The sequence below is a fragment of the Puma concolor genome, chromosome D1, assembly GCF_028749965.1.
Source record: "Puma concolor isolate L17-30 chromosome D1, mPumCon1.1.hap2, whole genome shotgun sequence".
NCBI classification, from domain to species: Eukaryota; Metazoa; Chordata; class Mammalia; order Carnivora; family Felidae; genus Puma; species Puma concolor.
In genome coordinates, this window is record NC_141676.1 from 76,894,766 (window position 1) to 76,907,993 (window position 13,228).

Consider the following 13,228-nt stretch of genomic DNA (forward strand, 5'->3'; position numbering starts at 1 on the left):
TGAAAGTTCATTGATTTAGTCGTGGCGCTGACCTAGCTTCACTGTGCTCTGAAATTTGGCTCAGAAGCAAAAGCCGGTAAGGCAAAGAATGCTGAGATTTCTAGAAGGGAAAGTAATTCCTGCTGTGGCTTCCTGCTGTGTGACTTCTGCCATCAATATTTGTTTTCCATTTTGACAGATTTGAATGCACCCAGTGAAACTAAAGCAAGCAATGGAGGGAAGGATGCTCGGCAGAGGCTTCTGGATTCTTCTTGCTGAAGGTTTTTTCCTTTGAACTTGAGATCTGTGACTTCTGTGAGGTGGGATTTGTAACGGCTGAAGCACTCGGGTCGGGTTTCCAGCTGGTTTGCAGCCAGTGCTTCTTGGTAGAAACACTGAGCGTGTCTTATCGAGTCCCTGATGAAAATTACGGTCAACAGAATGGTGTGGAAGTAAGGTTCATGGACTTCCAACGAGAAGCACCATGGAGATGAGTGAACCACAGCAAGTGTTGATGTTTAAGTCCTCATCGAATGGAAAGTGGAAAGGCTCATCAAAGAGTCCTAGCCCTTTGAGTGCCTCAGAGGGACACCTTTCTGTGGAGATAGTGCAGTGAGACTCAGAGCTACCAGCAAGGACTTTGGGAGGCCTTATTTTTAATTTGTTTCAGGAAAAAATAATAAACATGTCAGGATACAATTTTAATCTGAGTCTCCTCTGTGTTAATAACTGTTGGACAAGAGAAACATCCACCAACCCACAGGCAGTCCTGCTCCCGGTGGTGTCCTAACCTGGGGACGGTGCTGGTGTCTCTTCACACTGCTGCTTGTCACCCTGGCTAACTGAGTTTGTCGCACTCTGCTGGGAAGGGCTGCAGGCCCATGCACTGCTCTGACGGGAGACTTGGTGAACGAGATGTGTGCAAAGGATACTTCATTGTGACTTCTGTACAGGAAAAGAATGCCGCGAAAAGGGCCCCGTGGGGAAATCTGCACGTGCACAGCAACTCAGTTTTCCAAGGGGTTTTCTGCAGGTAATCCTCTGCTGTCAAAAGAATCGAAACAGGATGTTACTTAAATGAGCGGAACACAGAATGCTTAAAACGAGGGACATTTTGCTTATTATGATCAGAACATATAAATGACATCTGCCATATGGCGTGCTTGGAGCCAGAACAACTTAGCGGTTTATTTACACTGGAGCATATCTTTTAAAAATTCATTTTAATTTAGAAGTGTATGGTATCAAACTTGAGGCCATTTGGGAAGGACGTTCTGGTTTTGATGGAGAATTGTAGACTACATGTTAAAAACGGGTATATAACACCCAAGCATTATTTCATAAACATTTAAGTCCGATTCAGAGTATGTAAAAAAAACTTTTCCCTTTCTAACCATGTAAGTGGGTCCTAACTATGTTTACATTTTATACAAAATTCTTTAAAACCGTATCTGTGGATCTCCCTGTGTTTGTTCTTAGGACGTTAACACATTTCTAAAGTAAGTAATCCTCAGGAACCTAAAGTTTACGTTTGACTCTTAGCGATAGTTGTTTAATATAATTACTGTTTTTTGAAAAACAAAAGTTATATAAGCTGAGAATATTCTGAGAATATTCTAGTCTCTCTCCAGAGTATTCACAGAAGTGGATTTTAGCTGTGCCTCTGTGATGGTTTCTGAGATGGAAAGCTAATAATAAGTATTAAGGATGCAATCAGTGCTTTAAATTATTCTTATTACGTGATATTTATTACCATTGAATTACAGTGTGATTTAGAAATGGTAGTAACCTAAATATCCCATTTCCCCTCATTTTTATATCACTGTGTGTGTGTGTTCACTGTTCACAGTTCTCCTCACTGGTTTCTTTTTATACTCGGAAAAGATTTCGGAGAGGTATTTTTCTATCATATACTTCCCCCGCCCCCACAAAAGCTTCATCTTCTCTACAGGCTGCCCCTTATTTGTATTTTGAAGAAGTAAAAGTGGATCCATTATCTTAGGAAAACAGCAGTTCCGTAAGCCCTGGCACACGTAATCCTTTCATCAGGATTGTGGTTGGAGTCCTTGACCTCTGTTCCTTTTTGCTGTTCCTACCTGCTGAGCTCCAGTGGGGTCTGCGATGTCCCAGGCTAGTCCTGCTAGTCACTGATTGTGTGGCTCTGATGAATAAGGCACAGCTTTGAGGAGTTCACAGTCTAGTCAAAGGCCGCAAAGGCAGAGGCAGGTACAAAAAAGGAGCAGCCACAATAAAGGCCCTTCCAGAAAACTTCCAGCAAACGCTCTGTGTTCTGGGTGGATGCCATATTGTTTTCCTCTCTGCCGTAGCCTCTGTAGCCGGTGGTTTTAAGAATCTGGTCGCAGTTTTTCCCAGAGCTTCTTTAGCCACAAGTACTCCAGTCTGAAGCTTGGACAAAATGATAAGGTATCGATTTTGAGTAGTAGGAGCTCCACTGGCCTTTTGCACCTGACCTTGCGGGTGAGGGCAAGCCTGTGGCGGACATGGAGTTGCCCGTGAACAACAGTCGTGGAGCTAAGGGGCTGATATGGATGCCTGGTCATACATTCTGGCTTGGGAAAAAGTGTTATCAAGGAAGGTAACTCGTTCATCTCCTGTGAGTTGCTGGCTTACAGGACTACTTTTGAGGGTCCCATTTTCTGAGGGTAAGAGTCATTTAAAAGGGGACAGACCGATCCTAAATGTGTACCCCAGCGACTGACTTTGTTTCCGGCTCACGTCTTCCTAGTAAAGCACCAGCTGGGCCTCGAACGGATCATTCTGAAAGCAGTATCCAGCCACGTGTTCGCTTTTACCACACGGAAGGCAGAGACTTCCCATCTTAAGACGGGAATGTAGACATTCTTAAGCCTCCAGGAAGTTACAGACCCCTTGCCAATACTTTTAAAGCTACGAACCCTTTCCTCTGGGATGCACACAACACTAAATACACCTTCAGGGGGCCATTGTCGTCCACGAAGCTGTGCTCTTGTGGCTGGAGACCAAGGCGCACGGCACAGAACGGAGGCCCCTTTGCCCACGTGGAAAGCTGCTGCGTGTTTAGTGAAATCGTGTCTGCGCACTCTTGAGCGTGCTCTACCTTTTGAGGAATGGATTTCATTTTGTAGAGTCAGGCTGAAAAAGTCAACTAAGAGAGTGCGTGTGGCTGGCAGTGGCCCGGAGCGACCCCTGTCCGGCTTCTCTAGAGTGCGGGTGAGGGTGAGCACAGCCCTTGTCAAATGCTTTGTCCTCCTTTGTAGCTGTGCTGTGAAAATGCGGGAACTTCCAGCTGTGCGGCAGGGCTTGCTGCACGTCTGTGTTTCGCTCGCTCGTAGAAGCTCCCTGTTCACTGAGCATCCTCTCCTATCCAACACTGAGCGGAGGTGGGCTGGGGGCGCTGCCGGCCTCCGTCCTGTGACAGGGAGTTCTGCTCCTGGGGGTGGATTGCCGCATGCGTTTTAAACTGTGTTCGCGTTGGTTTATTTTGCTTATTGTCAGTCCCAGTTGACAGAATATCTACAGTGATGGGAGTTGTTATCTAGTGCTGTACCGCAGGCTCCTAACACAGCGACTGGCTGGAGTGTAACGGACATTGTGTAAATATTTGGTGAACACATGAACACACTGTTAGGAGAAGTCCTAGTTTGTTGGCAACTAACTGTGTTGATTTAAAAGGCAAACTGTCCTCGGCAGGAGACGAGAGGGGAGACTCAGCCTCACGGTGGAGAGAGGAATATTTCTGTAAATGACTAGGTCTCTACATGTAAGTAATGACAGTCCTTGGCTTTTTACTGTGAAGTTGTGACCAGTTTCCAAGTTCAGTACAAGTTCAGTGTTGCCTTGCAGTGATGAATTTTTTTTTTTTTTGAAATTGAAGTTTTAAAGCCCCTGATCTCCGTTATTTTCCAGAACGACCTCTTGAAAAGGAACGTTGATTGAAATGCGCAATTGCCAGTAATTGGGGGTTCTTCTGAGGGCGTGGAGATGAAGTGGCTCCTTCTGGGTGATCGTTGGCCTTTTGGTCCTGTTTTTCACAAGTGATGTGAAACCTTTAAAAAAGATTGGCAAAGATGATATTGTGTCATTTGTGGAACATAATAGATGTTAATTCGTGATTGCTTTGTTCGGCCTGCTGGAAATGAAATGTATTGTTTCAGCGTTCTCTCTTTAGCCGTAAAAATACTGTGTCACTGAAAGCATGTGTTTGATCCGTGATTGTTCTTCAAGTTCTTGAAAGTGACAAGAGTTTCTAATGCCTTGAGTGCTCTCCCCTGCCCACCAGAGGAGGAAAGTCCTTGTAGAATTTGACAGTGTCACCAGTGTTCCCTACAAAGGATGAAGCCATCAATTCCTGTTTACAAGTCGGAGTTTTTTAAAGGCACCGTAATTACAGCCTAATGGGGTTCTGTAAAGCGGTGCTCTAGGTGTAATTCACATTCTTTTCAACGACCAAACATCTCCAGAACTTTTAAAGAGAGACACGCATGCTCTTTTTGCTGTATCATTTGGTAAGAACGATCACTTTCTGTTCCACAAGGATCAAAGGATGACAGCGTATCATGGTTAGAAAACGGTCCTTAAAGCACAAGAACCTTGAAACTCTCTAGTTTGGTGGCTATCACTGTTACATTTTTGTATTTCCACGTAAGCCGCCTGTCCAAGTTCTGCGTTCTGATCCAGCCGGCCTCCCTTTAGGGAGGGATGAAAGGTGGATCCCTCCCTAAATCAAGGCTGCTGTGTAGGGAAGGGTGAAGCACTCTTTTGGTTCTGCACTGTTATGCCCACCTAAATAAAACTTCTCTCACCAGTGAAAAATGTGTCTTCCTGCTTCTTGCCTTCTCTTCAAGGAAGACGGGCCCTGAAATGCGTGGGGAGGCCCATATTCCTCTCTGCTGGACACATGAGATTCACTAGGTACTCTCCACAAGCCGGCTGGCAGCAACCGAAGAAGAAAGTCCTCGATTAAGGGCCCACGGATCCTGCAATTTCCACAGCAGAAATCACACGCGCTCTATTGCCTAGAATCGAGTCCCAGGTCCTGCCCACTAAGGGGGAGGAGACTGTACAGGCGTAACCACGGGGGAGAATCATAGGGCCATCTTGGGAGGTTCTCCTAAATCCCAGCCCCTCTGTCTCTGAGCTTGCTGTACAACCTCGACATCTGTCTGAGGCCTCCCTCCATTCCCAGAGCTATCTTCGAGCCTCTGACCCCCTCTTTCCTGAATTTCTTTTATAGTCTTTCCCTGTCTAAGCATCTTCTACATTCCTCTCAAGACTGTTGAGAATACAAATCCGGTCATGCCAGCCCTCCCCACCTCACCCCCACCATTTTAAATCCCTTGAGAGTCTTCACGGATTTGGGGATAAAGAACACACTTCTGCTTCTTCAGGCTCATCTCTACCACCGTCCCTCCCATCTCGGATGCAGCCTCATGTCCTGCTCCTTAAAGGACCCTCTTCTTCCTCAGGCGCTCTTCCCTGTCCCCACCCCCTCTTCCCTTCTGTTCAAAAGTCAGCTCTGTGTCAGTGGGAATGTCAAATGGTGCAGCCACTATGGAAAACAGTATGTCAGGTCCTCAGAAAATTAAGCATAGAATTGCCATCTGATCCAGCCAGCAACCCCACTTCTGGACCTGTAGTAGCTCAGGCTGCCATAACAGAACCCCAGAGGCTGGTGGCTTACACAACAGAATCACTTTCTTATGAGAAGGGACCCTCTTTCTGGAGGCTAGACATCCAAGGTGGAGGTTCCAGCCAATTCAGTGTCTGGTGAGAACTCTTCCTGGCTCGCACACAGCTGCCTTCTTGCCACGTCCACACGTGCCTTTCCTTGGTGTATGTGGTGATTGGGGTGGGGCTGGGGTGAGGGTGGGGACATATGTCTCTTTTCCTCTTCTAAGGCTACTAGTCCTATGGTGTTAGGACCCCACCCTTATGAGCTCATAATTATCTCCTCAAGACCTTATCTCCAAATACAGTAGCATTGGGGGGCTAGGGTTTCAACATATGAATGGGTGGGGGCGGGGGCAGAGGGAGAAGGACTGTCCAGTCTGTGCACTAACATGTTAAGGTGACAAAAGGGTCTTTGTCATGTCTGTGTGGAAATTAGGAAACCTTGATTTTTATAACCGCACTAGATCTTGTGACATGCAATTATACCTTTAGAGAGCTGCCTGTAGGCAGGTATATTCCTTCCCCTTTTTGCACATGATCCCCTGTGAGCTAACAAGCTTTGGAGTTCTTCAGAGCAATCTGGAAAACTGCCTGCTGGGCTATATAGTCCTCGGTAAGACAGGGAACAAAGCCTTTACTAACCTACTTTGAGGTTGACTTTTTTTTCAGTCAGCAAGTCCAAAGCAGGGTATATAACTCAGAGAACTGAAATTCGGGTCTTTTTTGAGAGAGAGTAAGAGCACAAACAGTAGAGGGAGTAGGGAGAGAGAATCTTACACAGGCGCCAGATTCAGCACACAGCCCAACTCAGAGCTTGATCTCATGACCCTGAGATGATGATCTGAACCCAAGCCAAGAGACGCTTAACTGACTGAGCCACCAAGGTGCCCCTGAAATTGGGCTCTTGAAGAACTGTGCATCTGTGTTACAGCACCATTATTCACAATAGCCAAAATATGGAAGCAACCAAAATGTCCATCGGTGGATGAACCGATAATGGAATCATTTATATACAGACCCTCCTTAAAAAAGGAAGCAATTTCTGATACACGGTGCAACATGGATGAACCTTGAAGACATCATACTCAGTGAAACGAGTCAATCACAAAAAGACAACCTCATAGGATTCTACTTCTATGCATTACCTAGAGCAGTGAGATTCACAGAAATAGAGTAGAATGGGGTTTTCCAGGGGCTGGGGAGAGGGGACGAGAGAGTTTGTTTAAACAAAACAGAGTTCAGTTTTGCAAAACGGAAAGAGTTCCACAGATTGGAGAGTGGTTATACAACAATGGGAATGTACTTATCACTACTGAAATGTACACTTAAGAGTGGTTAAGGCGTTAAATGTTATGTTACGTGCATTTTGCCACAGTAAGAAAAATGCTCCAGCATCCACTGCAGGCATCCCTCTGTTACCCCCCCCCCCCACTCCTCTTAAACCGCACCGCTCCCCCTGCTGAGCTCAGATCACACATTTTGGCTCAGTGCAAGGCAGGACTGCCTGTCTCCCACTGTTGGAACAGTGCCTTCCTGTCCCTGATTCCTGGCACCTGGCCCGCAGCCTAGGAATTTTTCATACCTTCATATCCCCCATGATGTCTCCTGGGAATGCCCAGTGCAGACAGACGAAAGCATCAAATGAGAAGGGACGCTCCCCTGGCCGATCATTGGTCTCGGCACTGCTCCCTCCAGTTTGCCCAATTCAAGGTGTCCAAGGACAAGGCATCTTCTGTTTCCTTCTCCCACTTCAGTGACTGAGGGCTTAACTGGGGCCTTTCTGAAACACTTTTTTTTTTTTTTTTGACATTTACTTTTGAGAGAGAGAGAGAGAACAAGCAGGGGAGAGACAGAGAAAAAGAATCCTAAGCAGGCTCTGCACTGTCAGCACAGAACCTGACTTGAGCTGAAACCAAGAGTCGGATGCTTAACTGACTGAGCCACCCAGGAGCCCCTCTAAGGCACTTTTAAGGAGCTTTCCTGGTTGGTGATTTCACCATCTGCACCCATGCCCGTTTATGTCATTTCATTTTCCAGGGGTTCTAACGTACTTCGCAGGTAAAATTAAATTTCCTTCCAACCTGCAGCCCATTGACACATACTTGAGGTAAACACAGAGTGTAACATTTCTCCAGGAACTCCCTGCTGTCTTAACGTGAATGCTTTGTTGGAGGGAAAAACCACCTTAGCTCCACAATAGCTCTGCCTCCAGTTTCCTGTGAATCTTCTTTAGCATATGAAAATCTCTTTGGAAACTTCCTTTTTGCCTTTACCTCCCCAAGTCCACAGTATATAACCAGCCATTCTTCACAACCCCAGTGCAGCTCTTTCTGCCCATGGGTCCTGTCCCCAGGCTTTAATAAAATCACCTCTTTGCACCAAAGACATCTTCAAGAATTCCTTCTTGACCATCAGCTCCAGACCCCACCATCACCCCGAAACCTCATCACAACCACCCCCACCACCCGGGGATGAGGGCAGGGGGATGGGAGAGAGGTTGGGCTGGAGGCTGCCGACTTGAGTCAGCAGCTCTGTGCCCTTCCTGCTAAAACTGAATTACAGTGAACAGCAGAACGGACAATTTGTTGATTCAAATCCCACCCCTTCCCCCTTCAAATAACATCAGTGTCCTAGGTTCCCCTTCTTGAAAATGAGATGAGAAAATGAGAAGGAACATGTAAATGCTCCTTTGTGGTCTAGCGACTGCAGACCCCTCAGGGAAAGGAGACGCAAGTCAAATCCAGTGAATGAAAGGACTCTCGCAAGAGTCCTGTTTGATGGTTTCAACGTGGCTTTTCAGATGCGAGGGAAAGGAAAACCAGAGAAACTAAAATGTTGTCAAAAATCATTTCTAAATCCCCAGAACTGTGATTCACATTACCCTGAGGAAGCAGAGTCCCTCAGAACCAGAGCTTCCATGGAAACTTCAGGAATGTAAAAGGGACTGTTCTGATGGTGATTTCAGAGGTAAAGATTTTAACGTTCATCTCTTTTGCTCATTTTGAATATGAAAACTGCTACCAAGGAAGCACTGTTAAGCAGAGAGGCCCTGGAGGCTCTTTACCATCTTTTAAAGTACTCTATAAATAATATCACCTCTTGAGATAAGGAAGATCATTTAAGAGAAATTACCCAAAACTACGGCTGCTACAAAAGGGAGCAGAAAAAAGAGTCAGCATTAGAATAAGCATGGGCTAGATAGGCTGTCCAATAGACTATGAGAGCCACATAATTTAGAATTTTCTAGTAGCCACATAAAAAATAAAAGGAGGGGTGCCTGGGTGGCTCAGTCCGTGAAGCGTCCGACTTCCCTTAGGTCACAGTCTCACGGGTCGTGGGTTCGAGCCCCACGTCAGGCTCCGTGCTGACAGCTCAGAGTCTGGAGCCTGTTTTGCATTCTGTGTCTCCCTCTCTCTCTGTCCCTCCCCTGCTCATGCTCTGTCTCTGTCTCAAAAAAAACACCAAAAAAAAAAAAAAAAAAAAGTAAAAGGAGACTGGTGAAATTAGTGATAATAATTATTTTAACCCAATATACCAAAAATATAATTTCAATATATAACCAATATAAAACATAGTGAGACATACATTTTTTTTGTACTAAGTCTTAGAACTACCAGCCATGTATTTTACACTTACAGCATATGTCATGTCACACTAGCCTCATTTAAAGTGCTCAGTGGTCACACGTGGCCAGTGGCTACCATATTGGACAGGGTAGGTCAAAACAGAATGCTGTGCCCACATCTTTGCTCCTGCTCAAAGGCTTGTGCTTTAAATTTAATTGTGCCTTTGCCAGTGTCCTTCTTCTGGCCTGGGGTTCTCTCTTCTTGAAGCCTAGCTCCTTTCTGAAAGATTATCTGACCTTCTCAGAAGGGCGCGTGTCCTCTGCTTGAAACTCAAGAAGTCAGTGAGTACTCACATCACCTGCTTGCGAAGAGTTGTAAATCAGATACCTCCCTCTGAAGCAGCTTTCATCTGGAGCGAGAGTTGGTGGCTGCTTCCCCAACCGCTCTTGCTCTCTCTTGCCTTGTTTTGTTTGTTGCGACTTGTCCTCGTTCTCCTCAAATGAGCCATAGACCTGTTAAATTCAGGCATCTGGTCTCAGTGTCTCCACGGTACGCCTCCCCACGCCAACCTCCGCGTAGCAAATGCCAAGCACAGCTAGAAGAAACGAGATGGGGAAAGTTAAGTCTGTGGGTGAAGAAGTGTTCCGTTCCTCTGAGAGCAAACTGCGGGTGCTCAGGGTCATTCCTTCTCCTTCAACCAAAGCCTTGATGAACCTGGGCCAAGAGATGTAATAAAAGTGCACAGCAGAGGCCCTCCAAAAATGTCTGCCCACCAGTGAGCTAAGGCATAGACTTTCACCACCCAGGTGGAAAAAAACAAATACTGCATGTGTTCCCTTGGCAGGATCAGGCACTGAAACTCTGAAGAGAGAACTTCGAAGTCAGCGAGTAGAGAACAACTTGGGACTATAATGGGCTGGCTTATGGCGGCTCCCTTTCCACACCCAAAGCCCTTGGTAGACAGAGAAGCTCACAGTTCTGAGGTCAGAGTGTTGTTGAAAACCAACTCTCATATTTTGCAGCCAAAATGGAACTCCAAGAGAGAATGTGGAATAAAGAGGAGCATTAGCTCTCTTGCTTTGCTGGGCAAAAGAGGCTGCCGCCCGCTGAGGCCTTTAAAAACTGCAAGCTGGGTGGGAGGAAGGGGCTGGTGGGTTTTATAGGGAAATAACGGGATCTTGCCACTCTCAACAGGAATTGTGTACCTCCTGCCAGCCTCTTTCGTTACATTTTCCAGGTGGTACCGGGTTCCTGAAGCAAAAGGCTAAGAAGGGAGGAGGGGAGTTTTGCAGAAGAGAGGAAAAGATTACTCAGTTGCAGCTTCGTGAAGCATTAGTGCAGCCATATTGATTTTTGTTCAACTCTATGCTTTCAAGAGAAGTGAATCAAATTTTTACTCTCCTACTAAGAGCTATCTATATGACCTCCAGGAGCTTCAGGTTTCTCTTCTGTAGAATGGGATAATATCTCATAGGCTTTCTGAACTTTTATTTGGAAGTACTTATAGACCCACAGGAAACTGTAAAATTAGAACAGAAAGGTCTCCTTTACCCTTCACCCAGCCTTCCCCAATGGTAACATCTTACAAATTATAGTATGATATCAAAACCAGGAAATGGACATTGGTACAATCTACATGCTTTATTCAGATTTCATCAGTTTTACATGCACTCGTGTGTGTGTGTGTGTGTATGTGTGTGTGCCTAGTTGGTACAATTTCTCACCTGCATAGATCTGTGTGACCACAATCAATCAAGATACAGACTGGTGTTTTAAAGTTTATTTATTTTATTTTGAGAGTGAGTGAGAGACAGCAAGTGCATGCAAACAGGGGAGGGGCAGAGAGAGAAGAGGGAGAGAGAATCCCAAGAAGGTTCCTCAATGTCAGCACAGAGCTGACTCCATCTCACAGACCATGAGATCAAGACACAGACCATGAGATCACAGATGCAAGGCTCCATCTCACAGACCATGAGATCAAGAGTCAGACACTTAACCAATTGAGCCACCCAGGCACCCCAGAACTGTTTTATATCTACAAAAGGATTCCACGCTTCTCCTTTATAGTCAGGCCCCCACCCACACTTCCCCAATCCCTAGCAACCACTAATCTATTCTCTACCTCTATAATTTTGTCATTTCTACAATGCTTATATAAGTAGAATCATACAGAATATAACCCTTGGAAATGGCGTTTTTTTTTTTTCACTCAGCATCATGCCCTGGAGGTCCATTCATGTGGCTGCATGTATCAATAGCTCATCCCTTTTTTACTGTTGAAGAGTTTTCCATACAAGCTAGTTTTGAGGATCCCACAGAACAGCACAAAGGCAAGTCACGAGCACAGTGCTCAGCAAACATTAGGTCTTTCCTGAAAGCTGATTCTGAGCTCTTGCTGAAGATCAACACCAGCCTGGGGCAGTGATTCACCCTGCCCATGAATTTACACTCTCCCTCAGTGTGTTTCCCCATTGTATACAGCCTTGTGGTCAGAGCTCGTCTGGTCCACTCCTTCCTTGCAGGGTGGAGGGTAGTACAGCGCAGAGAGAGAGGAGGCCAAGTACGAGACGCCAGGTCATGCATTCAGGGTTCCTTCCACTGTACTGTGCCTGCTCCCCAGCCCACAGCCTATGGCAGGTGGTTAATCCCGCACTTGGCCGGGGGCAGTCTGTGTACAGCGCGTTAGCTGGGAAACTGGGCTCCTCACCAAGTCAATGAGTCACCCCTGAGCACTGATTGAGTTGGGGCAGGGAGCCAAAGATTGTCAGTTTTCCCCTAGATACAAAGCTCCGGGGTGGGGGGGGGGGGGGGGAGCCTTCAAAACTTCAAACGCAACTTAACTACAAGATGAGGTTGGCATTCATTCATTCAACAAAGGCTTTTCAAACTCCTACTGTAACAGATGACGGATATAAAGTTGAGCAAACCAGTAGGCTTTGGTCTTCATGGAGTCTCCTGGGAATTTGGGTGGGGGGTGGGGGGCGTGCTGGGGGAGGCCGACAAAGACGAAGTCTTTGTTTCCATCCATCATTTCACTTCTCCTAGCTGTCTGCTCGGTGTGGGGCTCAGACTAAATAGCCTCTGAAGTCTAACATCTTTGCTTCTGGGATCAATACTGTCACGCTCTAGATCCTTAGAACCCGGACAGAAAAAGAAAGGAATCAGTATTTGTTGAGTACCTGTATGCCAGGCATTTAAAAATATACATTATCTTCACAATCTAGTGAGAATGTTCCCTTAGTTTGGGGATGATAGATGTAATCAAGTGATTTAAGGGAACGGCTGCTTAAGCAAGCTGCCCGAGTCCTGTCTGACCTCTGTATGACCTTGGCCCCTGACTCCTCTAGTCCTTGGTCTCCTCATCTATAATATCTATATCATCATGGGGTTTCAATGAGGATCAAAGGCATCTAAATAAAGGCACTCAACATTGTGCCGGCACATGGAAAACATTTAATTCTTGTTTAAAAAAAAAAAAAAAGCCAAGTTCACAAAGTAAACCATATTTGAAAACTAGAAAACCCCCAACTCATGAAAAGGCAGGCAGCCTGGCACACTGCAAAAGCTCAATTTGAGTTTTGATCAGAAAATCTGGTTCAGTGCCTTAGCTCTAAAATTACAAGAGGTGTCTGGGAAAGTCATTTAAAATGTTCTTCCTTGTGCCAAAGTTCACCTTTCAGGACTGTTGTGAAAATTCAAGGATATTATGCACCTGGCACCGAATAGAGCTCAGAAATAATGGCCATTTGTCTTACCTCAAACAGAAACCCACTAATGACAGCTAAGGACAAGGGAAGCCCCTTGAATGTTTTCATAGAACCCAACGGCGGGGCACTTGGCTGGGAAAGTATCTGGAAAGGTCGTTGCTAAGACAGGAAAACCTTCACTGTTTCCAAGAGCAGCTGGATACTTGATCCCGGGGTTTCGTGCCTGGGCCCCACACGAGTGGCAGCAGAGAGATGGGACTGTGAGGGTGGCTTGGGGATTTTCGGAACTACTCAGGAGTGTCCCTG

The 13,228-nt window shown here is 46.0% G+C and overlaps 1 protein-coding gene and 1 long non-coding RNA gene across 2 annotated transcripts in view; one reads left to right on the forward strand and one right to left on the reverse strand.

Annotated features, from left to right (window-relative positions):
- PANX1 (pannexin 1) overlaps positions 1-4,791 on the forward strand; it is a 51,317-nt gene extending 46,526 nt beyond the window's left edge. Inside the window, exon 5 of the mRNA XM_086678581.1 lies at positions 179-4,791. Within this exon, the coding sequence (XP_086534707.1) occupies positions 179-258 (80 nt within the window). The 3' untranslated portion in view covers positions 259-4,791. The remainder of the gene's footprint in view (positions 1-178) is intronic.
- Positions 4,792-9,126: 4,335 nt separating this feature from the next.
- The window catches only part of LOC147576821 (uncharacterized), a 56,043-nt gene continuing 51,941 nt past the window's right edge, over positions 9,127-13,228 (reverse strand). Inside the window, exon 5 of the long non-coding RNA XR_015241181.1 lies at positions 9,127-9,810. This is a non-coding gene — a long non-coding RNA (uncharacterized LOC147576821). The remainder of the gene's footprint in view (positions 9,811-13,228) is intronic.